This window comes from Anas platyrhynchos, chromosome 18 (genome assembly GCF_047663525.1).
Source record: "Anas platyrhynchos isolate ZD024472 breed Pekin duck chromosome 18, IASCAAS_PekinDuck_T2T, whole genome shotgun sequence".
Taxonomy (NCBI): domain Eukaryota; kingdom Metazoa; phylum Chordata; class Aves; order Anseriformes; family Anatidae; genus Anas; species Anas platyrhynchos.
This window is the reverse complement of record NC_092604.1, coordinates 9,347,117-9,373,401: the sequence shown is the minus strand read 5'-3', so window position 1 is coordinate 9,373,401 and position 26,285 is coordinate 9,347,117. Positions and strand designations below refer to the sequence as shown.

The window sequence follows — 26,285 nt, the reverse complement described above, 5'->3', positions numbered from 1 at the left end:
CACTGGCAGCCCCCTGAAGCGTTGGAGCCAATTCCTTAATCCCTCGGACCCATCCTCGGCTGCCAGTGGGAATTACAGGCACTGGATTTGCAGAGCAGAAACTAGCTCTAAAAAGACACAGATTAGAACCCTATCACAGAAGTTACCGGTTGAATTTTAACTTTAGATGTGCTCTTCCCCCGCTGGCATCCCTGCAGGAGCGAGAGAGTTCCTTTGTGTTGCACCTGTAAGGGGTCATCCCACCTCTGGAGGAGATAGCATGTTTTTAATCTTGTCCTGCCTTGTGCAGCGCAGTTGGTATTTATTGCAGTCTGGACTGAGAGATGGTATTTTTTTTTTCCTGCTGTGCAGACATGTTTATTTAATCTGCCACAGAAAAGAGTGGAAATTAGGATGAGTTTCAGAAAGGAACCGAAAGCAATTAGTTGTGTTATTTTAGTGTGACTTAATTACTATAGCATTAAAATTGACATAGAAAACATGGATGCTGCAGGAGGGGATGGCTGCTAGATTTTAAAGGAAAGACAACAGCATTAGAATGGGCTTGATGTGTTATAATTAACCTGTTTATTCTTACTGAGTTATGCATTTAATAATCTATTTACTTAGGATGCACTAGAGCATAGGACATGTAAGAAGAACTCACAGCAATACACAAAATTAAATTGTCCTCAGTGGCAAGCTGAACTAGCTGTATATCCACCATAGCCCATGTGGGTCAGGAACAGCACAAGGTTCCAGAGTCCAAAGAACCTCTTTGTCTGCCAACACTGAAACAAGAAGAAAGAACAATAAAAAATTATATCAATACAAATATAAAACATGACTGACCACATGGGGCCTGCTGAAAGGGCCTTCTAGCTTAAATGCATCCCCAACACACTTTGATTTTTCCCTCCAGTTTGTATAAATTACCTTTTGCTATTGATTTAATTGAAGAGCAGAGGTGTTATGTTTAACAGGAGCCACAAACAGAAATTTAGGCAAGAGTAAGATCACAATGCACCAAGGTGGCAGCTTTCCCGACTGTGTTCCCATCCTGCAACTATTTGGTGCATAGGAACTCCTGAAATAAAACAAAGGAGAGAGGATGAATGATTGCTGAACCAGTTATAACAGTGTGCCCATCTCTCTTCAGGCATTCTAGTGTAGTGATAATAGTACTAGTCATGGAGTATCTGTGCCCATTATCTCAGGGATCAATTTGTATGAAACTGATATGGTACAGTTTGTTTGTTTGTTTTCAGTTGTTTCTATGGATAGATTACTGAAACTAGGAGATGTGGCCACCCTCCTTCTCCAAATGATTGTGCCCAGTGCTCTTTGGAGCATCTCTGAAGTCAGCTAAGTGGTGAAGTTTTACTGAACAAGCTATTAGATATTTTTTTGTGTGTGTAGAGCTAGCCTTTTGTAGGATTTTTTGGTGGCTGACTTGGTTTTACCATCTCTTGTTTAAGAGACACTTTCTGCAGCCAATTGCACTTTATGTCAACGGGAAGTCTGTGCTCAAGGTGCTGGCAGAAGCCAGCTCCAATGTTTCATAAAAAAACATAGTCCTTTCAGCAGCTTGTCATTTTCCTGTTTTGTTTAATTCCTGTAACTGTCTTCACATGAAACCCTGAAGCTGCAATGTACATCTTGGTTTTCTGTTACAATGCTTGTCTTTTGTAGCGGGAAATGTAATCCTTCAAATGCCTGTGTTTAAGAGGATGCAAATCAGCTTGCTAGCACAATGCTTTGGGAACGTTTCTTTCATGCAAAACAGCTAGATAAATAAGGAGGGGAAGAGGGAAAGGAAAAAGGGATTGTTTGCTTCCATAAACAGCATGAATTAATTATGCTCAGTAAATGACAGATGGGCAAAGATTAAAATCTGAATCTTTCTCAATTTGGGTGAAATCTACGCTCCTATCTTCGAGTTGCATCAAAGCCCATTGCACAGCCTGTCCGGTGCCATGGGGCAATGCGGTGTCCACACAAGGCACGACGACAAGAACTGTGACTTGTGGCTGTCCCAGCAGAGAGCGCTAAGGCCCCCTCTGCCTGCTCACAGCCGGACACCAAATACCTCTGCAATGAATCCCAAGTGGCTCTGGACCGCATCTGCTCCATCAGGGGATCACCACCCTGCAGCCGATCCTGTTGCACGGCAGAAAAAAAAAAAGTTATTGTTTCCTGGTGCTCTCACCACACTGTGCTACAGCAGGAAAAGCGACCACACGGAATCCTAGCGTAGTGCAACCAACTGTAGAAAACAGTGACATGCATCTTAAGGCTTACAACGAGCAGAAAACCCCCATGACATAAAGGCAATTGTCTGACAGCAAAGTCCAAGCACTTGGCATCTGGGTGTGTGCTTGTATTTATAAACCTCTCAGAAGGCATCTTTGCTGTTCAACCCATGCACAGACCAGGCTGTCAGTGCAGGAGGGGATAAGCAAGGGCACACACAGCATGTCAGTATGCACTTGCACGGTTGGGAAATTGGTGAAAAATCAGAAAACAGGTGAAATTGAGGAATTACCTTTTTTCCCCCCCAAGCCTTTGGGAAGACCAGCTCTCCTTATTTGTCTCCAAACAGGAGTTGTGTCCAAGGATTCTCCAAATAAAATCACTGCTCCTCACCTCCTGTTCTAACCTTTACTGGAGAATCACCAGGTGACATGAGAAAAGTCACTGCCTCTGCTCTGCTCTCCTTTTTTCACCCTACCTTTGCAGGGAGGTTTGGCAGTCAGTTATTTCATACTTTCAAACCCATTTTCAATCCCTTTCTGAAAGCAAGTGATAGAAGAACAAATTCTTATTATTGCTCTTGAATTGAAGAGCTTTTTGCAAAGATCCTTGTTAACGAGCTTTCTTAAGTCTATAATTATATCCTATATACAGCTGTATATATAGAGAGCAGTGCTTAAAGAATGTATGAATTGCACACACGTATAGGAAAATGAAGGGTGATTAACACACATCTTTTTCAGTTCTTACTGTGAAAGCTCTTATTCCTTTTTCCTTGGAAATTGACGAGATAAAAGATCCTTTCTAGTATATAATAATTTTGTGCATATGTGCTATATGGTTTTGTTTATGAGACTGAAATGAGTGTGTATGCGAGACAGATGGTGTGTCTGTTTGTGAAAGATATGATGTGTGGATAAATGTGTAAAAATATAGATTTCTTTAAAGCTTTTTTAAAAAAAAAAAAAAAAAAAAAGAACAAATGCCTGCTTGATACATAATTTCCCTGTGTCATGCTCATTGTCAATATGACAGAAGAGTGTTCCTGCAGAAAGCAAAGCTGCCCCAGAAAGTTAAGGGTGCTGCCCCTAGGGTTTAGAGCTGGGCATCGTGAATTCTCTTCAAGTTTTCAAAGTCCTGGAAAGTTTTGATAAGCAAATACTTTCTGGGCTCTGCTTCTCTATTGGTTGTTTCTTCACCGCCAGATTTTGACACAAATAATCTGATTGAAAAATCAGGGAGGGGAACAGGGGCAAAAAAACAGAGAGAAAAAAGGAGAAGTATCTATTTCAGCAGACAGCAACTAAGTGAAAAAGTGGAAGAAGGACTCCAGCGAGAAGACAACGTTTCACTGGGGGCTTGCCTGGGGAGATTGAGGCAAATCCAGTAAAGCAAAGTTCCCTAAACAGGTGATTTATTTATTCTTTTAAACACTTCAAATTTCAATGTTTAACTCCTTTCTCTGATGTGTTTTATACTCTTTTTCTTACTCTTTTACTCTGTTTGCAAATATGTAACATGTTTCCCTGTGTTAGTCACTTGTACTGAGCATTTATGGTAATGGTTTATGTATATCAAACAGGTCAAACTTTTAAAAATTATATGCCATCTACTTGCTTTATCTTCCCACATGGGAAAATGATAATAGAATAAAATAGAAAAGATGTGTCAATGGTCTCAGACACCTGCATCCCAGCAAGCTACATGCAGCAGGCAGTTTCCAGATGTAAACTTTTGTACCTGAGCATTGAGGATGTGCTGTATTTTTTCCTTTTAATTGCTCTTCTACAGAGCCAGACCTATAAATTCAGAAAACAGCACATCTCTGCTGCCATCAATTAATTTATGCCAATTTTCCTAGATGAGAATTCAGTCTCTCCTGGTTAGGATTTTTGCTTCAAACCTATCTTTTATTTATGTTCTCTCTCCATCCTTTCTAAGTATATGCTGATTAGTGTAACAAATTTTTTAGCATATGCAATTAGATATTTATAGGCATACCTCCTATACTACCAGGCTGGTTCAATACATTAAGCAGGAAAACAAATGGTTTACAAGTTCACAAAGTAAGCATATTAAAGGGAAATAGGATTTGTTAGATTGTGCTCTACCAGTCTTTTTATCCAGGGAAGCTTAAGGCAGTTTGCTAAAGCTAGCGGCATTCCCAACGTCACCGGGAGCTAAAGGAAGTTTCTAAAGAACAAATGCTGCAATTTTGTATTCTAAACATTTTTTTTCTAGGCAATAAAGGTGCACAAGCATTTCCATTGCACTTCTCCAACAAAATTTTCACCGTAACTTCCAAGCTTTGGCATGATGTCCATTTGCCCAGTCTTACCACAAGAATGAATAACGTTCTGTGCATTTTTCCACTAAAAAGCCACATTCAAATTACTTGCCCCAAGTAAATTAAATTTTACAAGCATGGACTAGTGGAGGCATGATTAGTTTTGTTGTAAAGAACTGAAATTCTTTTTGAATATGATTTAAATTTAAAGAGTAAGGAGTCCACTAAATCTCTTATTTGGGCTCTTAAAAATTTCAAACATGGGTTATGTTTTGTTTCGTGCTTTTTACAAAAATAGTCTTCTGACAGACCCGCTATTCTTTATTTTCGGTAGCTTCATTTTTGCCAGAAAGAGCAGAAAAAAAACAATACTAAAAATTAAAAATAAATTAAGCAGGAGGGAAATTAGCCTCTTTTAGTCTAAAACTTTGGACACTTATCAGCTTACCTGAAGCCACGTATCAACTTTAATTTAAAAATTAAGTATTTCCTCCAAGTGCAGTGGGGAAAAGGGTTTCATCTCTGCAATTAACCTTGTCAGTTTGAAAACAGGAATACTCGAATTTAGAAGGGCTTAAAGAAAAATGAGTCAGTTTTAGAATGGAACTTGTGTTGCAGATTGGGTTCCTGATTCAGCATGGCACAATCCTGTTCCCAAATACAATATTTTGGATTATGAATTGTCTCACTGAAGGAACCGCTGACAGAATGGCCCCGTAATGTAATATAGAGAGAATACTGATTTCTTCTAAATTGTATCAAAGAGCCCTATCCTGTGTTTTTGGGTACTGCAAGCTGCCATGCTCTGATACTGGATTCCGGGCTTCAGGAGGAACATAGGACATTAGGATCCTGAAGACAGAAAACACCCCATTAAAATCAAATAGACACTTTTGATTTGGATGCTCACCAGAGAGCATCACTGGGGATGAAGGAATTTTGAATTAGAACACAGAAGAGGAATACACAGGTGCTGGGTGCATTTTCAAATCTGGCTCATGCACCTGTAGCTGGTAAAAACAAGCTCTTCACAGATGCTTCAAGTTAGGTACCCAAAATAATGAAGCTTTTTTTTTTTTTCCCTCCCCTGGGTTGTTTTTGGCTATCTCTTCCTCAGAGCAGATTACTACAACATTATTATACAGCTACAGGAATGGCAAATGAATAAGAGTGTCAATTCCAGCTGGCTATTGATGCTATATTCTCTACTGAATCCACGAAATGCTGTGCTTGGGTGTTTTGGGACGACATTCTTGCCCAGGCAATGAACTCCATTGTGCGGCTGCCAGACCAAGTGCTGCAAGGGCTGGCAAGAACAACCTCCATTAAAAAAAAAAAAAAAAAAAAAAAAAAAAAGTGCAACTTTTAGCAAAAGGTTGAAGCTAAATTCTGTTGGAAGCTTCAGTGATTGTTTAAGCAGGGGCTGCTGTCTATAGCACTACTGTCCCTATGAAATACAGTTAGCTGCTGGTAGCAGTTGATCACTTGCGACTGATAATGCTGAGTTTCAAGGACACAGTATTTTTTTTCTCTCCCAATCTGTGCTTCTAGCTTTCCTCTAACTCGGTTGTGTGAATCAAAGAGTCCAATGCAGTTGTTAATTAACTATGCTTTGGGCACCCAGTTCCTGTTTTCTCTGTGAAATGGGGCGGGGGAAAGTAACTTCCTTTTGCAACGTTCAGTAGTGCATTAAAGATCGTGTTGCGCTGTAGAGGCCCTTATCAGCAGTCAAGATACTGGCCCAAATTTGTCTTTTACATATGCTGGAGCAAACACATCCAGAAAAATCCCATTGATTCTTATGCAGCTACGTCCAACCAGCATGAGAAGAGAAACCGTGTTTAGCACCTTCATGTACTTAGTCCATGGGCACTACAGTAAAACACTGCAAGATTACTCATGCCACCCACCTCCAGTCCTCAAATTTATCTGGTGAATGCCTCAGGGTCCTCCGGCTGGCGGGCAGGGACAGCAGCTCTTCCAGGAGGCAGTGCAGCGTGAGTGCTTTCCTCGTGCATTCAGTTACCTGCTGCCAGAGCCTCTTCCTCTGCTGTGTAGGAAGCCCAGGGAAATTAACTGGTTAATTCAGGCAGACAAATCAGATGTCTAAAGCTTGGTGGTATGAATACTCTCCATTGTGGGCACAGTCCTGCCCACCAGGTGGGAAAATCCCTCTGACATGAGTGGAAATCCCATGTAGAAAGGGCTTGTGGCAGGACTTTAATCTGGGGCACGTCTATGCTGCCAAGTGCGGCTCCACACACAGCTGTCCCACCTGGTACCCAGCCCCTCCTGCCGTGCCCTCTGAGCTGAGCACTTCTGCTAGGATGGGAGGCTACCGGCTGGGCAGGGCACGTTGCTGCAAGGGCTATGGCCATCACCTAACACTTCTGTGTTCATACTGAGCCGAGCACTTCTGTGTGTGCAGGATGGGCAGAGATGCACTTTATGATACTTAGAAGGAACCCTGTGAGAGTTACAGCCCAGTAAATACAGCGTTGGACTTCAGCGTCCCTTCTCTCTAGTGCATGCTCATGGTTCCTTCTCAGTACTTTGTCCTCTTGCTAAAATTAAATTAACACATCCACTCTTGGCTTCTGTTTTCTCAGATTCATCTCAAGCCACATGTACGTTTCTTGGAAATAGATAAAAACAGGTGAGTCATTGCAGGAGAGAAAATGGCTGAAGTCACATACGAAAGTGGGAATCCTGGACCAGATTTATAAGGCCAGCTAGAGCTGTAATGGGATTTCTGAAGGTGCTGGGGCTGGTGAGCACCTGGCTCCCACCAACGGCAATGGGCTTGGCAACCTACCTGTCCACAACAGGCTTTGCTGTGTGAATTCCCCTCCTGTACACGTACCCGTAGCCGCAGGCACCATCATAAATCTGGCCCTCAAAGCCTGAAGTGAAGCACCACTGAGCTATGTAATTATATTTAGCATACAGGGGTAAGGGCAGGCACTTCTGAACCCGAAGGAGCAGCCAGAGCAGACCTTTTCCATCGCTGGCTGTCTGGGATTTCAGGAGCCCATGCTGCTCTGTCCTGACTTACATAGACACCTTACATCATTCCTACTCAACAGGACCAAACGTTGTTCTTTTTTAGTAAATAAGTGCACCACATTTCAACTGCTCCCAGGAAAAAAGAAAAAAAAAAAACAAAAAAAAAAAACAAGCAAAAAATAACAATGCGCTTGCCCACTAGTAGAGAGCAAAGACTTGCTGCTAACTTTTCGTATGAAATATAGCAAGATTTGCTTTTAGTGCTACTATCTCAAACAGTTACAAGGGAAAATGCAAATGCATATGCAAATAGTGCACCAGCTGATATTGCCACGCACAGCATCGAGCCTGTTGTCGTACTGTCTGCACGAGAACAGTTACTAGCCACGGGGAGCGGGCACAGGGCGGGCTGGGTTCTGGGCAGTGAAGATAACAAATACATTGCAAGAGAATTTGGGATGATTAAATTTCAGCATTTTATGCTCGTCATTCCAACGGTCTATGATATTTGAGTCAGATCCAAAAGGTAACCTCTCGCACCCAGCAATTCGGCTCTGCCTCTGCTTGACCGGTGTTTGCCAGCCACAACACAAAACATTCAAGCTATGGCCAACGAGAAGGAAACCCACCGCATGTTAAGGCTGTGGGATTTTCCATCGCATCTTTCCCATTCTCGATGGTTTTACTGTGATTATTATTTGGATGGCAATTTCGCAGAGGAGCCAATGCCACGGGTGGGACTGCTCTAGGTGCAAAACCCCTTTCTGAAACGGGCGCTCTCCAACCAGCAGTCCCCACTGTCCCCCGTGAGAGGACAATCTCACTGAAGCAGAGCAGAGAACTGCATGAGAGAGATTCTGGGTTCTCATCTATCCCTGCCACAGAAACATTTTTGGTCTGTAACACCACAGTCTTTAAGCATGCCACCATTTCTTCACCTCTGTCTTCACAGACAGCAGTAATCCTTTGCCTCAACCTACGGGTGGATTGTGAGGGATTTTTTTATTATTATTATTATTTTTTTTTTTTTTTTTTTACGGAGCATATGATCTGCAATCCCACCTTCAATCTGCTGTCCCATCTCCACCTTAGCGGCAGAAACTATCTGGCAGTAAGTTATTCTGCTCAGCCCCCCCACAGCTAGGTGTTTTCCCCAAAGTTAAGACCCAGCAAGCGCCTAAGCCCAAGCAACCACTCCCCTCTCTTCAGCTGGGTGGGGGGACCTTGGAGATGACCTATCTGGCTCCCCAGCAGAAGGGTTTTTAATTCTCATCACTGCTGCATACACAACTGACGTGCTGTGGGAGCAAGCAAGAAACTACCCCACAAACCAGAGATTTACCTGCTGTCATTTCGTGTTTCTGCCCAGGCAGTGAATGGAAAATGCCACGTTCCTTTTTGGTGAAGAGCAAAAAGGCTCATACCTACCACCAACACCGCTTTGTGGAAGATGATCTGCCTGTATTCACGTGGGATCCAATCTCCTCTGCCTTCACTGGTGAGTCAATACAGCCACTGGGCTTGTAAGAATACACCGGGGCAAATAAATTATGGATTAAGCAAGCCAAGGGAGTAGGATGAATGAGCTACAGAATAACTAAGGGTTTCCATACAGGGATGGCAGTCTAAATATTAGGTTATCCCGCACCTCTTTCTTTAGGACAAATCCATACTGTTGCACTGACAATAAATTTAGATCCTCCCTTTGTTTCTTGCCGGGCTGCTGCTTTTGTGATTTCAGAGACAGTGCAATGAGAATCCTCCACACTGGTATGCTTTGGGCAGACACAAGCATTGGAAACCCTAAAAGATCACAAGGTTTCTGATGGCCAGTTCTCCACCTGTGTGGAAATTACACTGAGAATCCTGCCTTTTTCTCTGCTCTTGCTCCAGTTGTTGATTCCCACCTCCCTTGGGGGGAGATTTGAGATACCAGATTGCTGCGAGGAGTTGGTCACATTTGGAAGGATGTCCAACCTCGGGCAATTAGCAGTTGGGAAAAGAACTTCTGCTTGGCTGGCATTCTACAAACTGGCAGCTCTGCCACCTCGATCTCTAACCCACTGTGTTCAATGTCTACATCTTCTATCTACATTTTCTCTACTTCAGTGTGTTACCACCTCCTCCTTGTGACCTGCAAGGAAGGTTACAGCTAGAACGAGAAGATACTGGTGATAACCTAACACTGTGAAAGGAGTCCTACACCTTGCACATGAAAGGCTGGCTGCTACATACCAGATCAATACAAACTAACAGTGTTTCTGCCTATGCCTGCTGTCCTCCCCGTCTGTTCATTCTCCCCCAGAGACATCCATGCAACAGCATGGCTAGGACAATTATTTTCTTCCTTCAGGCACCATTCAAATTTTCTTTATTCAAATCTAGAATCAACTTACCCTTTGTTCTGGCCCTGGCTGTGGAACTAGAGTCCAGCCCTATGACAAGTTTGATTGCAGAAAAGAGGTGACAGTCCAATCTCAATTCCTGCCATTAGTGTTTATCTGCAGCACAAGAGGGCTTGGACAAACAGATGGATGCTGCTCTTCAGCAGAAAGGCAGCACATGTATCGGACCTCTCTTTTAAATTCTTACTATAAAGTCTATTTCTAACAAGTGCTTGTTGGTCTCTTAAGGGCTGGGACAGGCATGGAGAAAGGTGAGTGTGGGCAGGAGACTGGGCTCTGTGGGCACCTCCCCTCTCTGCTTCCCTGCTCAGCTGTTCATAAATTCAGGTTAACAATACTCAGCTCTGTTGGGGGGGGTTGGGGAGGTTAATAAGTTAGTGATTGTTAGTTACCCTCATAAATGAGGATGTTTTTAAATAAGGAAATTATTCTTACAGTGTGGCCTTCTAGGGTTAATTTGCTCTAGTTATATAGGGCATCAAGTGCTCTATTATTTCTTCCTGTCTTCCTCTGCCTTGCCTCTCTTATGCTGCTTGGAATTTCCCTTTGTCAGCAGTGGGCAGACCTTGATTGCCACGCTGATTGCACCGCTCTGCACTGATTCGGGGAACTGAGCGTGGACTCACGTATCTGAGCTTGAGTTCACAGATAAGTACACAGACCACCTTACCAGGTGGTTCTCTTACAGGGTTCATGGGGTGGAATAAACTAACCATGACATTACTGTAATTGCAGCCATAGGAGACAAGGCATCAGAGGATGGCAAGAAACAGGACCTAGACTGCGTGGTTCCAAAACAAGAAAAGGACCCTTCTGAACTGAAAGAAGAAAGTGTCCCCATCCAGCACCCAAGCAGGATGCTGCCAGGACCTTCAGCTCAAGGTCTGCTCCCCAGGGCCAGGATTGCCAAAAAGGTCAGGGCTAGGCTGGTTGGTTTATGAGGCCCCTGTGTCTGGGTCCAGATTTTCAGTAAATGGCAGCTCTTATTTTGACTCCATTGGTTAAACTTGTCCCGGGCAGAGCTCATCAAGAGCTTTCTGTATTTCCCCTTACACTTCTGGCTTAGATCAGCATCTCCCTGAAGTACAAGGCTATCATTCCCAGCGAGCAAGCCTCTACATCTCAAGGACTGGTATAGCTGTGTGATATGGTCAAGGCTGGTGTCCATATGATGCTTGTTCAGATGCTAGTAAGGGGGTTAATACTGCCTTAGCATCTCCTTCCCCCTAAAACTTCCTCAGACTGAAATCAAAGTCTAAATATGAAATTTGTACAGGGATCAGGGTTTGAGTCAAAGAACAAGAAATTTGCAACTCCCAAGGTCATTAAACAGGCAAGGTACCTGGGGAGTTGTTTTTTTTTATTATTTTACTGGTATCCAGCTGCAGGCATTGACATGACACTCCCTTCTCCCTCTACTTTACCAACTCAGAGATGACCATCCCAGGTCTGCAGATCAAAGACTGCACTACCCCGACCAGCACCCCCACCTTCTACAAAACTGGCTTTTCTTGGGACACTTTCCACTTACCATACGGCTACCGACAGATGTCTTCCACCATGCAGTCAGCCCTTCTGGAGCACCCTGTCAGCCTGTACAGCAGCCACCTCCTGCCAAGCCCCGAGCCCCCTCTGGATTACAGCATGCATTACTCCTCCGACATGGAGACCTACCACTGTGTGAAGTGCAACAAGGTGCGTCACGGAGGAGAGAACCTCAGGGACAAGGAGGGTCGGGAGTAGCTTTCATCAAATACATCAGAGTTTCAGTGGCTCGCCTCAAGGTGCAATGCATGTGGCTTGAAATAGGTGCCCATTCATTCTCCTGGCTGAGGACGAGGGTGCTAGGAATCACGCAGTTTACATGGCCTACGAAAGGAAAGAATCAAAGAGAAGGAATCGAAATCAAAGATATAGACAAAGCTGCCTCCTGGAAAAATCACTGACATTTTGTTTTTCAGGTATTCTCCACTCCCCATGGCCTGGAGGTCCATGTACGAAGGTCTCATAGTGGGACCCGGCCCTTTGCTTGTGAAGTATGTGGCAAAACCTTCGGGCATGCTGTAAGCCTGGAGCAGCACACCAATATTCACTCCCAGGTGGGTAGCATGGTTCCAGAGAATCAGCTCTCCAGAGCTGATGAGTGCTGGGACCTTAGCTGTTGTTTTGTTATCAGGGAAGTGACTTTCCTAGGTTACAAGCAGGATGGCTTTCCTTCAGCACCCAGTGGCAATGCTAGGAGCTCTGAAAACCACAGATCATAGCTCTCTTATCTCTCAAGTCTCAGACTGTCCTTAAAATGTCTCAGATTAGGAGGGGAGGATGGTTGCTACTGCTTCTCAGGTGCCTCACCTTCTCTAAAGGGTGCAGGAGTCTGGATCACAAGATGCAAGCCATTTCCATAAGTAACAATCCTTTCATCCTCTTCATATTAGCACATCAGCCCGTGAGCTGGGGAGATTTGCTTATCAAATCTACTATAGTCAATGATTTAACAGTCCTCAAGCTCTGTCACATGTTCTGCAGCTACCAACTGACACCCCATGATTTTCTTCCTTACCAGGAAAGAAGTTTTGAATGCAAGATGTGTGGGAAGACATTCAAGCGTTCCTCTACCCTCTCCACGCACCTGCTGATCCATTCAGACACGCGGCCCTACCCCTGCCAGTACTGTGGCAAGCGCTTCCACCAGAAGTCCGACATGAAGAAACACACTTACATCCACACTGGTGAGAAACAAAACGTTCCCAATAAGCAAATGCAAACTGGAGTCCACCAGGTCCATGTACACACAGATCCCAGACACGGAGAAGCTGTGCTGGCGATGTGTCCAGAGGCACTAGGAAATCAATCTTTGCTGTCAGCTGAAGCTCGTAGCATCCCTAAGATGCGTGTCCTCTGGGTGACAAGGAGGTGGCTATTGTCTAGCCTCTGGTTCTTCTCACCCTCTGCTGCTGGAGGAGAGTGCAGACACATCAGCAGGACAACCAGGCTGACAACACTGGTGCCTAAGCACAGCCAGTCAGGCCTGAGTCTGCTGAAAGCTAATTTATTTCCACCATCTGCTAATATCTTTCTTACCATCTTCTCTGCCCTGCAGGGGAGAAGCCCCACAAATGCCAGGTATGTGGCAAAGCCTTCAGCCAGAGCTCCAACCTCATCACCCACAGCCGCAAGCACACTGGCTTCAAGCCCTTCAGCTGCGAGCTCTGTGCCAAGGGCTTCCAACGCAAGGTGGACCTACGGAGGCATCGGGAGACCCAGCACAGTCTCAAGTGAGCGACGACTCCAGGTCTCTGCTGGAGATCCCGCTGCCAGTGCCTGCTCCATGGAAGAAGACTCACCCCAGCACCTCCATTCAGCACGGGGCTGCCCACCTCATTAAGCTTGTACAGATTCCTGCATCACTCTGGAGACTAATGAAGTCAAGGCTTTGGTGTCCTGGCACCCCAGGGCCTTGTACATCCTGATACGTGACAAAGGAACTCGTGGGAGCTCTCACTTTTTAGTTACAGCAGGTACTAGGCCAGAGCTGACATCACCTGCCCAAGTGTAAATCCAGAGGAATTGTTTAAAGGTGGCTGTTACTCTGAATTTACACTGTGAGCAGAAGTCAGTTGGGACCAGCAGCGAGGTGGGAATTCCTGGATTAGGGGCAGCAACAATCTGTGCCAGGCTGGTGCCGTAACCATGTTCTGCTCTGATGGTTAGCAAGATAAGGCTGGGGCATGCAAATAGACTGCATTCGGTGAGCCGTGCTCAACCTAGACAGGGCTTCTGCAGAGACTTGCCCAGGTCATAAATTCTGGCAACAAACACCTAAAATCACTTTCTTTCAGCAGAGCATTTACTGTGATCAAGTGACAAATGAACTGTGTTGTATTTTTAACTTGGAGTGGGAGGAAAATAATGAAAAAAACTGTTCCTATCCCTAGATAATAACAGGGGACTCTGAATGTATTCTACATCCACTCCTTACAGCAAAGATCCAGGGGTTAGAGGCAACCAGGAGAGCTCCAGGAAGAGCCAGGCCCCAGCACTAGGCATAAACTAATAAGCCCTGTGTCTCACTACCACACAAGAGAGACTGGCTGCTCTCAGAATCCAGGCTGGTGTGTCTCACATTTCACTGTATGCAGGACTTACTGAATTAGATTTTTCCTGGGCAATCCTGTGTCACTGCATGGTTGGAAATGACCCTCGAGTACTGGTGTCAAGGAGCAGAGCAGTATGCTTTCTGCCCCTCTTAAAAGGGGAAGTAGCCTAGCCCATACGCATTGGCATAATCTGAATACCTCACAAATGTTACACAAATAGCAGTGGCACTTCCTTCTTCATCCAGGTCTAGAGGTTGAAGTAAAGCACTGGAACAGGTAAAGAGCTAGCTCCCCTCCAGCCTCTGCTACGTTCTCAGTATATAACTTAGGGCAAGTCACTGCACTGCTCTGACTTACTTCTCCACCCCTCTTGGTGATGGAGTCATTCACTCAGGTTTGTAAAGTCCCTTGAGTTCTTGAGAGGAAGGACAAAGTATTATTACAGCATTAAAAAGAAGTGCTTTCAGTTACATGGGGCATTGTAGCAGCGCACAGACCACCCCATAACAACATCCCTGAACACAGGCATTGTGCAATGACACCTGGGGGAAATGGCCTGGAGAAATACCTATTTCACAGCAAATGCTTATTGAAGAAGGCTGCCATCATGGGCAAAAAACAGTCCAAGTGGAAAATTCATTTATTGGTAAGAGAAAAAAGGCCTCATCCTGCCCTAAGTTACACTGCTGTAAATCCAAAGCCATTCTCCTAAGATCTACAATGTACTCGCCCCTGTTTTTTTCTGTGCCTAAGCTGTTCACCATTAATATGCATGCTGGAAACTCAAAACAGAGTCTGTGCTCCTGGCTTGTCCTTGCACACTGTAAATATATATTTATACTTATTCTAATGTATATTTTTATTGCAATACACCAGACAGTTACAACATGTACAGGCCTGCTGGGATTTATCTGATAAATCTGTTCCTTCTCAGTAACTGAGCTAACACGGGGTATTTTGTGTTAAAAACATTCATTTCAATAAAGTTTTGTACTCAGGGAAGTTTTGTTCTGGGGATGCCAGCAGTGGGGTAGAGTGGAAAAGAAGGGGGACAGCACAGCACTGCCCTCGTGGTCAGCTCCTGCCCTGGGGCTCTGACACAAGAGGAAATCAGGATGGAAACCCACATGCAGAACAGCTCAAAGCCCAGGAGCAAAGGACATCTCCTCAGAGGTGGATACGTGCAGAGCCCCACACAGGCAAAGAGGCAGCTCTGCAGAGTGACAGGGAGCTGCTACAGCCACACCAGGTGACAGGGGACAGCATTGCCAGAGCCACTCTGTTGAAGCTGAGCTGTCCTGTACAGGGTTGTGCCAGAACCTGGCCAGGGCATGGACCCCGAGGGAGGAACCAGTCCCAGGTCCTGACTCTGACACCAGACACACAAACACTCACACATGTACATATGCACAAGCCTGGGACAAGGTAAAGGCATTTCAGCTTATTAAAACTGCTGCCAAAAATACAAACCACGTTTATTATTTCCCTTATCCTCCTCGAATCTGCAAATGGAAATATTTAAAGAGCGTGTCAGCATCTGAGCTGCTGGGTAGCTAATACCCTCCAGCCCCAAAACACGTAGGCATGGGGGCACATACTTCCCTGTCTGTGTCCTGGGGACAGCAGGTGTTCCTGACTCACTGCAAGCTCCTCGGGTTTGGAGGGAAGCGCTGGCATAAACCAATCGGCACCATGGCAAGCTTGCCTGTTACACCACTCATAAAAACAAATCAGACAGCTGCTTCCTCCGAGCCTGCTGAGCAGGGGTTACTCTATCCATTGGATTTCCATCCCTATCTTTGATTTCCATGAGACGGAGGAGTCGCAGCCTTGACCTGGTGGCTGGGGTGTTATATCCTAAGGTTGTGCTTCCACAGCTGGCTTCTCCCTCCTGACAAAGAGCAGCTCACCCCGGCCCTGTCGCTCATTTCCCCGGGCTCTGGTGCAGGCAGGGAAGGCAGCTGCTTTCGCTGCTCTCCTGGGTACTGAGCCCAAAGATTACCAAGGGGCGCTCAGAGCAGAAGAGGCAGTGCCAGCCTTACCCTTACACATCCCCAGGAGACATAAAGGTTGCTTTAGGTGGACAGGCAGCGAGTAAAGAAGCACACGGGTGACCACAGGCAGGGTGCTGCTGCAGAGCCACACTCAGGGAAATGTGGCCAAGGCTGGCAGAGGCGGCCAGGCTGGCCCACTCCCTCCGGCTCTGTGAGTGTATCTCCAGAAACACAGGCTGTGGAAAGAGGCCAGCTGGCAAAGGCACTCGCGAGACAAAAAACAAGAGCCAGAAGGTGACTTGAGAAGGGAGAAAGAGAAGAGGGAATTAATTTGGAGTTTTGCAATACAAGTTTCTTCCCAGAGAGTAACAAGGTGCCACGTTGAGGCCACCAGCTAACACCGCCTGCCTCCCTTCTCCTCAAGAGCCATGTGTTGAAAGGAACAACGGGTGCCAACAGCCCAGAGGAGAACCCTCAGAGCCCCTCAGCCCCTGGTTAGCCTGCAGTCCCTGACCAGGGAGAGCCACTGGATGAGGATGAGGCCAGAGGGACCCCAGCCTGGGTTTTCCCTGCGCGCTGCTCTTTGCAAGGAGCCCGTCCCAACCTGCCCAGCGGTGGGAGATCAGGAAAATGCAGGTGAGAGACCCCAAGAAACAACCCTGGTGAAGCCAGCACTACAAGCACAGCAGTGTACCCCAACACCTGCTCACACCAGGGTTCCCAACCTGCTGCCCAGTGCTTGGGACCCCATTCCTGGGTGGGGAGGAAGGCCCCAGGACTGCTCTGGAGCCAGCAGCTGCGCTCTGCACAGTTCCCCAGGCTTTCATCTGTGCTGTTTGAAGCTCTGGAAGTGCATGTGAAGGAGAAAGGAAGCAGATCTGGCCTTACTCAAGCCATACCACAGCAGAGTGGGGTCAGCCCAGAGCTCAACACCACAGCCAGCCCCAGGGCTGGGCTGCTGCTGGCATAGGGTGCAGCAAACGGCCTCGCTTTGCCTCAGACCTCATCTGACCCTTGGAGGTACTGAATCCACACAACAGGCACACTGAGGATGCTCAGCACCGGTCAGGATCAGGCCATTGTTGTCACTGACTCCAAACACAGCTGGCTTTGTTCTCCAAACATGCAAATTCTCCCCGGTTCTGAAAATAACCCCTTTCCCACCATCTTGCCTTGCATCGAAAAAACATTCGGGCCAGTCAATGAAGGAAACAGATAACAAAAAGCAAAATCTCAACTAATCTTTGGGACTGGATAAAGAGCTGATTGTTTTTGCCTCTCTCTGAGCCTGCCCTAGACCCTGCACTTCCCTCGTCCTCTTCACACCTTCACTCCTTTATTGCCAGGGAAAGAAAATCCTGGTCTCTGGGCTGTTTTGTTTAGCAAATGAAGGACATGCAAAACAATCTCCCCGGGCAACTGTCAGAAAGAGAGGTGTGCCTCTGTCTTCCAGACAGCCTTCAGGCTGTGAGCAGCAACCTGGAAGCACTGTGATCAAGGGTGGATTGAGATCTGGACACAAGATGCATCTTTTCCTGATGAAGACAGCCACAGGACACCTGCAGGAAGTGAAGGTGTGCTCCTAGCTAGCACTACATCATACCAGAGTTTATCTGCACGCTGTATAAACCTACACAGAGCGCAGTCCTAGAGAGGGTAAAACTCTGAAGTTTTCACGTATTGGCAATGCTTAGAAGGTCTAAAAGGAACTGAGGGGAAGGACAGAAGAATTTAGCTCCAATTGGGTATAGGTTGCAATGGATAAGAAATTATTTGCTGAGCCTGCTTGTGTCTTGTCCTAGACTTCATGAGGAAGTGTTTTCAGTGGAAAAAGAAAGAAACAAGCAGAGCCCTTACTCCTCACAGCAGGCCATTCCCCATTGCTGCAGGGAATGGTGCAGGTGAAAGGGGGACACGGCGGGTGCTCCCAGCTGCCGGCAGGTTTGTGCTAACCCATAAACACAGCACACAAGTGGAAACCTGAAAGCATCAGCCAGTGTCCCAGGAGGAGCTGCGTAAGCACATCTCCTCACATAGGACAAACATTCCTGCCTGCAGTTTGAGGGCCTGGCCTGGGAATGGATAGAGAACTTGACCTGTGAAGCTGCTACAGGAAAACAGAAAAATACTCAAACTTTCTTCTTAGATCATTTCTGCTTGTAAAGCAGAAATGTTTTTCCACTTTCGCCCTAGAGTAGCACGTCCATACAGGGGAAACAACTGAAAACAGCCACAGCAGATATGCAAGGCTAGGTAAATCAGCCAGTTGCCTCTGTGGTAGAAAACAGATCTGTGCAGCAGCTCCTGAACTGGTACATTTCACATAACAGTCACCACGGACACACTGAGCTTTTGGTTACAACCCTGAACTGAGACTTGAGATCTGCCCCACATTTCCTGCATGACCTCGGGCAAGACATTAGCTCTGGATTTGTGAAGTTGCTCAGCACTCTATGAAGCTCGCAGAAGACTTCACCCCATCTGTAAAAGCAGGATAATTCCTCCTCTCCCTTTTATTTCACTTGTTTATTTCAACGGTAAGATAGTGAGGGACAGGGCTACCCCTCCTTATCTTTTACATACAGTGCCTTGCACAATGGAGCCTTGATCTCAGCTGCAACCTACTGAGTGCTACTGTGATACCAATAATGAATGATAGAAACTTAATTCGGCAAAGCAACCCAATTCTGTAACTAGCTTAGAAAGAAAACACCCAAGCAAGAACCCCAAAATTAAAACCACTAAAACTCCAGATGAGCAGAGAAACAGGGCGAGCAAAAACACAGAAAGGATAAATCAGATGCAAGTAGCATTTCCACCAGTGAATAATATCCCAAGGGGAGAGACAGAGCTGGATTTTGATGCTACAAACATCCTACGTGACGCCCACATTTTAACACCATCACCTAAGCACAAGCCTTTTTCAATCTGGCCTTCAGCTGATTGCGACCTGGTGGCCCGAGGGTGATCTTTGGTCACCTCACCAGACAGCACAGCAGGCAGAGAGCAAAGAGTCCCCAGAAATGGGGAAATCTGAGGCCGGGGAGGAGTTGAGCATGCACCGGGCTCAGCTTTGGTCTGATAAGTTTATCAAGCACTGCCGGCTGCTAACTGTCAGCCGGCGAAGTGGGCCTGTTAGGGAGGAGGAACAGCTCCCAGGGCAAGATAGGACAGCCCAGGCCTTATCGGAGAGCCTGAGCCAAAGAGGGAACTGGAGAGTGAGCACTTTCCAACCACTTCATCTGAACAGCAGACAGATTGGCAGGAAAGGCCTGTCAGCCCCTCACTCCTGCTGCCCCGACAAGCCCCAGCCCATGCGAATAACCGGTAAGTGCAGCATGGAAATTGCCGACGTGAACACAGAGGCCCGAGGGAATGGGCAGGGGAAGGTTTTCCTAGAAACATTGCCCGAAGGAGAAAGTCAGATTTGCAGCCAACAATTCAGATGCTTGCTGAACAAACTGCTCCTCCGGACAGCATTTCCCCAGCAGGCTGCCTTCCTGAGCTTCAGCAGGATGACTGCAGCACTTCAGACCAACACCATGCCAAGTTTTGGTGTACAGACAATCATTTTGTTTACCCTTTATCGTTCTATGAAAAATAGTTTGAAAAGCATTAAGTGAATAGAAGAAAAATCTGGCCATCCCTTTCCATGTGTTAGAAGTATGGGCCAGCAAGTTCCCCCTTCACTCTTACTCCATGGAAGCAACGACCAAATCTATGCAGCCAAAGATCACAGCAGGGGCTCCCCCACGTTTGGAGGAGCTCCCTTGGACAAGCCCAACCTGTGCATGACAGGGAGGGTGAAAGAAGATTCCTGCACAGCACAGCCTCTGCTTGGTTTCCTGCTAAAGATGCACCGTGGAGGATGAAAATGGTGTAAGACCATCAGCTTCAACACACTGCACTCCTCCAGTCTGCCCAACCATACTGCAGTGAGGTCGCTGCTCCCGTAGCACAGACCCCACAACAGCAGTCGTCCCCTATCAGGCTCAAGTGCAAGCCCTGCAGGATGGGGTCACACTTGGCTGCCTGCTGTTGCAGTCCCAAGCCCTCCAGGATAGGCAAGGAAGGAAATGTTCTGCAGCAGCAGCATAGGCCAGGACATCCCCTATGCAAGGTAGTTTACTCAAACGCTCCCTTTCTGGCAAGTAACATCTATTGGGGGGTGATTTGTCTCAGTCCTATTTTCGATGCGTGTTCTAGGAGGAGAAATCATGTCTTTAATGCACCTACTTCTCCCACTGATCAGAAAGGGAACCTAGCCTATGTAGACATCTAAAGTTACATGAGATGAGTCATACCCCTGTGGTTTCTGCACCACTCTCGGGCCACATTTCTCACAGCTTTCTGCTTCAGCCCGTAACCTGCTGTTCTCCAAGCCATCAGCCACCTCTAAACCATTTCACTCTGCTGCACATCACAGGCTTCCAAGTAAGCTCTAAGCACAACATCCACACTCAGCAGCGGCCAACACACTTCTCAGGTTCGAGGCTCTCATCAAGAACCATGAGTTTAAAAAAAAAAAAAAACACACACGCAAAACCACCTACCATTGATTCTGCTTTCTCTTTGAATAATTTTAAAGCAAATGGACTTTATCTTACATCCCAGGCTCTTCTATATTAGGAACTTTGGTGGGATTTTCAGCAGTGGCTAAGTCCGCTGGTTTTTCTCTTTATAAAATAGAAGTTATCGCTCGCTTCAGTTGAGGAAGGGGAAGTCAGATGATGGAGCATTCCTGTTCTTAAGAAGACCCCATCCTGAGATTGTGGACATGGTGAACCCATGTGTCACTCAGACATCCCTGCCCAGTGCCTTATTTAGATCCAGCTTGTACTTGACTGTAAATCAGTCTGGCTCAATGGACACCCAGGGGCCAGAATGCCTGGAAAAGAGGTCAGAAACTGGAAGTGCATTTTTTTGCTATTGTAGCATCGATACACAATACAAGCAAGGTCCTTGTATTGTGATCATCCTTAAAAATATTTGCCCAAATTTGAGTAGTATATATGATGCAGAACTGATGAAGTGGAACTTAGGTCAGCTGGACTTCCAGTCTTGCTTCATAGAAGTTATACGTCAATTATGCTACATAATGTCATAACAGTGTTGTTATGAGACTCAAGTACTTATGGTACTTCACACTTAAATGGCACGTTCTTCCTAAAGATTTCAAAATGGAAACCATTTGGAAAGAATTCAAAGATGGAAACATCTTATCCTCATTTTACAGACAAGGAAACCAAGAGCTAGGGAGAGATAAATCAACTATCCCAAAGCCATACAGAGAGTGAGCGAAAGAGCTAAGAAATAAACCAAGACATTTCAGCTCCAGCTCTTATTTTATTGTCTGTGGACAAAATTCAGACCTGTTGTGACGTAAACAGATGCATAATTCACGTCACCAGTTATACTGGTGGAATTCTGGTACGGTTTGGTACATTCTCTATGAATAATCAGGTATATGAACATCCTGGAGCCCTGGCACATCTTTGCTCACACTACACCACCCAAGTCTGGAAGCAGCCACTAAATATCATGACCTATTTTAAGGCCCATCCCTGTGTTTCTTTGTTTTTAACACATTACAAAAATGTGTTCCCACTGAAGAGGGCACAACATACAACTGTTGGCAGGGTTTAGCCCCCTAGTCTGCAAGCTTTCCTCACAGCATTTTTAGAAGTTTCTTCACAGGAGATGCAGCACAGCCACTGTGGTTGTCAGAATCAATGTATTTTGTGTCCTAAAAATAAGTTATTGGTACCACCTCCCTGTCCACACTTCCTCGGACCTGAAGCCCCCGGCAATCTTAGCTCGGAAGGGAATGTGACTCAGGCCTTCAACTGAAGGGTTGTCATCTGCAAGCCATTAAGACTGGATGGGGCCGTGGTTTTATCATTGGCCACCAGCTGCCTCTACAACTCTTGCCTCCTCCCCAATGATTCAGCAAATCTTCTGAGGAGAAAAACAAGCATACAAGTGAACAAATCACAATGTCAGATTACAAAGATGAGCGGGGAAAAGCTGCGGCTCAAAGGAGGGAGATAAAAAGCCGGTGAAGCTGCACGGCACAAGGACTGAAGGGCCTTGCAAAGACTTTTTCTGGAGGGTGGCAATAAAAGTTTGAAAAATACGATTGTAATTTGGAGTCTTTACACCTTAAAACATTGCTGACTAAAGAGTACATAATGTGGAAGGAAATGAAGCATAGTCTCCCCTCTGTTATCTGGGCATTGCACAGGGCTGATATGGATTTTTACTGGTACAACTGAGCTGAGAAGTCCATTCTGGTTTATACTGGAACAAAGTTCCATCAAGCAAACTATTTTCAGAAGGAGTTTCTGCTCACCATAACCAACATTTTCAGTGGCTCATAAGCCCATTAGCAGGAACTTTAAACATTACTGTTCCTGGAAGAAAAGAAGCTCTGAGTTATGTCGTATGGTATCTAAGGCACAAGAGAGGGCAATTAGAAATAACCTTTAAACTTCTGACAGTTTTGGCCAACATATTTTATAGCTACAGCTCTTCTCCACAAATATTTTATTTCCTGATAGAAGCATTTCTGAGGTGGACCACAGCATCAACTTAACAGCTCATGGTACAGAGTATGTACAATTGAAAGTACAGAAGAAATTTCAGCTGGATGGTAGATAGATGTGATATCTCCTGAAATGGCATTCTGCCCAGACACTCCAGTCAAAGTCCATCATTCCAAAAATGCCATGAAATCCTAATGGAAACAGAAGTGTTTGCAATTTACAGCACACTCATGTCACATTTTTGGAATGTTTCAACCCACTTGGACCTCCAGTACCCACACAACAGATACATCCTTTCACAAGAGTAAATGCAACAATAAGTACAGAAGGAAAGAGGAGCTCAAGAACCACACGTAGGTGTACTGTGGATGGATAAACTTGGGTTTCAATTGCTTTCATACTCTTCCTGAACTACCACCTTAGAACAGCACAGAGATCAACATTTCAATATTGAAATATAACTAAGGAGGACTGACTTATACATGAAGAATACATAAGCCCACAGTAAGGTGCTTATATATTCACCTCACTGTTAAGTCACAGCTTACAGAGCCTTCTGAAACCACACATGACCCTACAACCTTCAAAAATACATCATTTGTAGCAGATACATCCTACTTCAGGGGGTTGTACCATGGCTCACCAGGGCAACAGCTGGCAAGGTAAGGACCAACACAAAGCCTGAGGGAAAGTAAAAGTGAAGAACTGGAGTGCCTCAGACCCAGTCACCTACCCAGGGCTGCCAACCCTTCCCACGGGACTTGAAGAGGTAGGTGGAAGAGCACAGAGTAGGAGTGAAAGCAGAACAAAGCACACCTTGCCCCTTTTCCAAGGGCTGCTAGAGGGAGCAGGGTATTAGTGTAGGTACTTACAGTGCCCAGCTGCTCTTGCCCGTGAAAGATGAAGGAAGCACTCACAGCATGAAACAGAAAAATTAGTGAAAATTGGAAGGCTGAATGGGTAGCAGACCTCAGGCCAGGAAGCTTCTGCAGATACCAAGATACATGAGGAAAAAATAATTGCTATAGCAATCCCAAAGTATTTAATTCCTGGTGGACAGCACTTCCTTTCTCAATTTATCCAGCATTTCAGGCTTTATAAACATTGGCTGCCTCCAAAACTCACACAAAAAATTAACACCACCAAAGCCATACACACACAAATGACACCATGGGGGTCCCCTTTTAAAGCATTTCCCTTTGCAGTGCTGCCACCTGCTCTCACAGGTTTAGGGCTTTTCCTCTCAAGCCTAACAATAATCAGGTGTATTCCTTAAAGCTTGACTGTCAGAGTCAAGGGAATTAGATGTTTATTAAGCCTGATGACTGCAGAGAACTGAAAATGTGGTGCCACTGCACCCTGCAGGCTGAAAACAGAGCATCATTATTTATGTATGTATTTATTTATTTATTTGTTCTTTTTTTTTTTTTTTTTTTTCTTTTTGATCACAGTTTCTAAGCTAGGCCATCACTTTTGGGAGGGAGCCTGGCTAAGGACGCCGGGGCATTTGGGTCTAGCAGCTCTGCTTCTGCCCCATACCAGAGCAACAAACAATCCTATCACCTACACTGCTGGAATGAGCAGGAAAACCAGCAGCAGCTGGAGCACAAACACACACACACACACACCAAAAATGCCCCAGCTGGAGCTGCCCCACACACTGTGGCTGCTGTTTGTGGGGTACCTGGGGATGGGGAGCACGGTGAGACAGGGGGAAGTTTGGCTCTGTGGGGCCAGGAGTGCAGCCCCGGCCCTGGGGAGGGGTTGGTGGCTGCACTGCCCCTTATGTGCTGCTGGTGTTGGATGGTGCCCATGGTGCGATGCTGCCTGGCACCAAAGTCCAGGGGAGACGTGCTGCGTGGGCCCAGTGCTAAAGGGGACCTTCACCTGCTGAAGCTGCTGCCTTGTTCCGCTTTAGCCCTCTTGATCTGAAACGACAGAGACGGGCATGCTTGGGGAGGGGATTGCAAGACAGGGATCTGGTGAGCTAGGGAAGATACGACATCCCCATGGACACTACATGCGGTGTAGGATGCATGAGGGTGGCTTTCTGCTTGCTTCCAGGGGGCTGGAGCTGAGTTCAGAGTACGGAGAGTCAATGCCGTGCGTCCTGTGACTACGTTCATTGGACCTGTGCCCTGCTGGCCCCAGGTTACTTGTGCCAGGAGAACAATCTGCAAGGTCTCCCACAAGAAACATCTTTCGTTTTCTCACTGCAGTCCTTCATTAACACTTAGCAAAGCAAACTTATCTTAATACCTGTGTTTCCATTTTACTTTGTCAACGTACTCTACTGATATCCACTAACTCCAGTAGAGCAGAGGCAGAGCATGAAGCCTGTTGTGCAGCAAATACACTTTCATACAAATTTGTAATTCACTGCCTGAAGGGTTTCTCTCACATAGGATGGGGGATCTTCTAAAAACAGGCAACTAGAGGTAGTTTAGCTGCTTGTTTTTAAAACTTTACAGTCCTTTACAGTTACCAGTGTGCTCCTGGGGAGCTGGGGATACAATAAGACCTACTCCTTACACAACTATATCCATTCTCATCAAAAATCTAGAAAACAACTTCATTTTCATGTGTTCCCAAGAAAGCCGCATGTCTGTGCATGCCACAGGCAGCAAGCAAACAGTCCTTGCCTTGTTGCTTAGGGATGGGTACAACAACCCCCAGGTGTTGTTGGGATCACAACTACTTGCCGGCTTCTCTGAAGGTTTTCTGATTGTGACGTGAAATTTCCTGTTTAACCTTGCTCAAGAATGAGATAGGGGCCTGTCCAATTACACCAGGCTTCTGAAACCAGGCTTTCGGGTTCAATTCCCATTGGACACCAGCTGTCCTTTGTGACCGTAACCAAATACGCATTTGATTTTTCTGTTCTCTAACCTATCAGACAAAAGGAGTGCTGGATTATTCTGATAGGGATACCAGAATATTTGGTGTCCTGAACAGCTGCAGTTCGTAAATGGCGGATATGATAACTATTTGTCAAGGCATGACAATGTCATGTCAGGAAAGTGAGCGAGGGGCACATACCTGAAGTGATGATGTATTATTTTAGCTCTTTGAAGTCTGCCCAGTCTGGTCCTGGAATGCAGTAAAAGCCAATGTCAACGTCCACCCAGACAAGCTGAAACTGCTCTTGCCGTACCTGGCCTATTACATGGTAAGTCTGGGCATCTGCCCGTGGTCCTGGCTGAGGCTGCTAGGAGGTGGTGCAGGGGTGGATCACCTGGATGGTCCTGGCTCTCTGCAGGTTCTGAGGTCCCACCGCTAAGTACCCGAGCTTCATGTCAAGAGAAAAAGGGAAGGCAAACTTTGCTGTTGAACAGAAGCTACAGCCGTGGATGGTTCAGTAACTGTTAGCTCCATTGGTGCCAGTCTGCTTTGCAGCTCGGTCAAACACACAGTAGAGACCAGAATCAAAATCAGCTGGAAACACACCTGAAAATAGGCAAAATTGCATTCTCAAATCTCTCCATCCGTGAGAAGTACACCCTGTCTGCATTGATGGACATGTGGAAAACAGACAAGGTGCCCTTTTCCTTATCCCACATGAATTAAAATTCTGTGCAATGACTTCAGCATCAAGCCTAGCCCGTCATCCTGGAAATAAAGCCAGCAGGACAAAAACACTTCCTGGCAGTGCATAGTTCCCTTCTGCCGGATGTAGCGTATGTTGTCCTTACTAGCTAACACGCTTCTCCATTCCATTT

The 26,285-nt window shown here is 45.9% G+C and overlaps 1 protein-coding gene and 1 long non-coding RNA gene across 2 annotated transcripts; one reads left to right on the top strand and one right to left on the bottom strand.

The window, feature by feature from the left end:
* Window positions 1-1,080: 1,080 nt before the first annotated feature.
* Window positions 1,081-23,887, bottom strand: LOC139999041 (uncharacterized). Its single transcript, XR_011804032.1, has 4 exons — window positions 23,439-23,887; window positions 11,605-11,799; window positions 6,430-6,569; window positions 1,081-2,139 (listed from the first exon to the last, which is right to left on the bottom strand). It is a non-coding gene; the product is annotated as an uncharacterized lncRNA (long non-coding RNA).
* On the top strand, window positions 2,151-15,020 carry GFI1B (growth factor independent 1B transcriptional repressor). The gene is made up of 8 exons (XM_005013257.6): window positions 2,151-3,641; window positions 7,129-7,175; window positions 8,895-9,023; window positions 10,666-10,812; window positions 11,363-11,625; window positions 11,892-12,029; window positions 12,494-12,659; window positions 13,031-15,020. The coding sequence occupies exons 3-8, from the start codon at window positions 8,909-8,911 to the stop codon at window positions 13,207-13,209; spliced, it is 1,008 nt and encodes a 335-aa protein (XP_005013314.2). The 5' UTR covers window positions 2,151-3,641; window positions 7,129-7,175; window positions 8,895-8,908; the 3' UTR covers window positions 13,210-15,020.
* Window positions 23,888-26,285: the final 2,398 nt, after the last annotated feature.

Excerpts from the sequence above, each read along its gene's own strand:
- GFI1B (XM_005013257.6), top strand. The coding sequence starts at position 8,909 with ATGCCACGTTCCTTTTTGGTGAAGAGCAAAAAGGCTCATACCTACCAC. Across the intron at positions 10,813-11,362 it reads GCCAGGACCTTCAGCTCAAG|AGATGACCATCCCAGGTCTG; the intron begins GTCTGCTCCCCA and ends TTACCAACTCAG. Across the intron at positions 12,660-13,030 it reads ACACACTTACATCCACACTG|GGGAGAAGCCCCACAAATGC; the intron begins GTGAGAAACAAA and ends TCTGCCCTGCAG.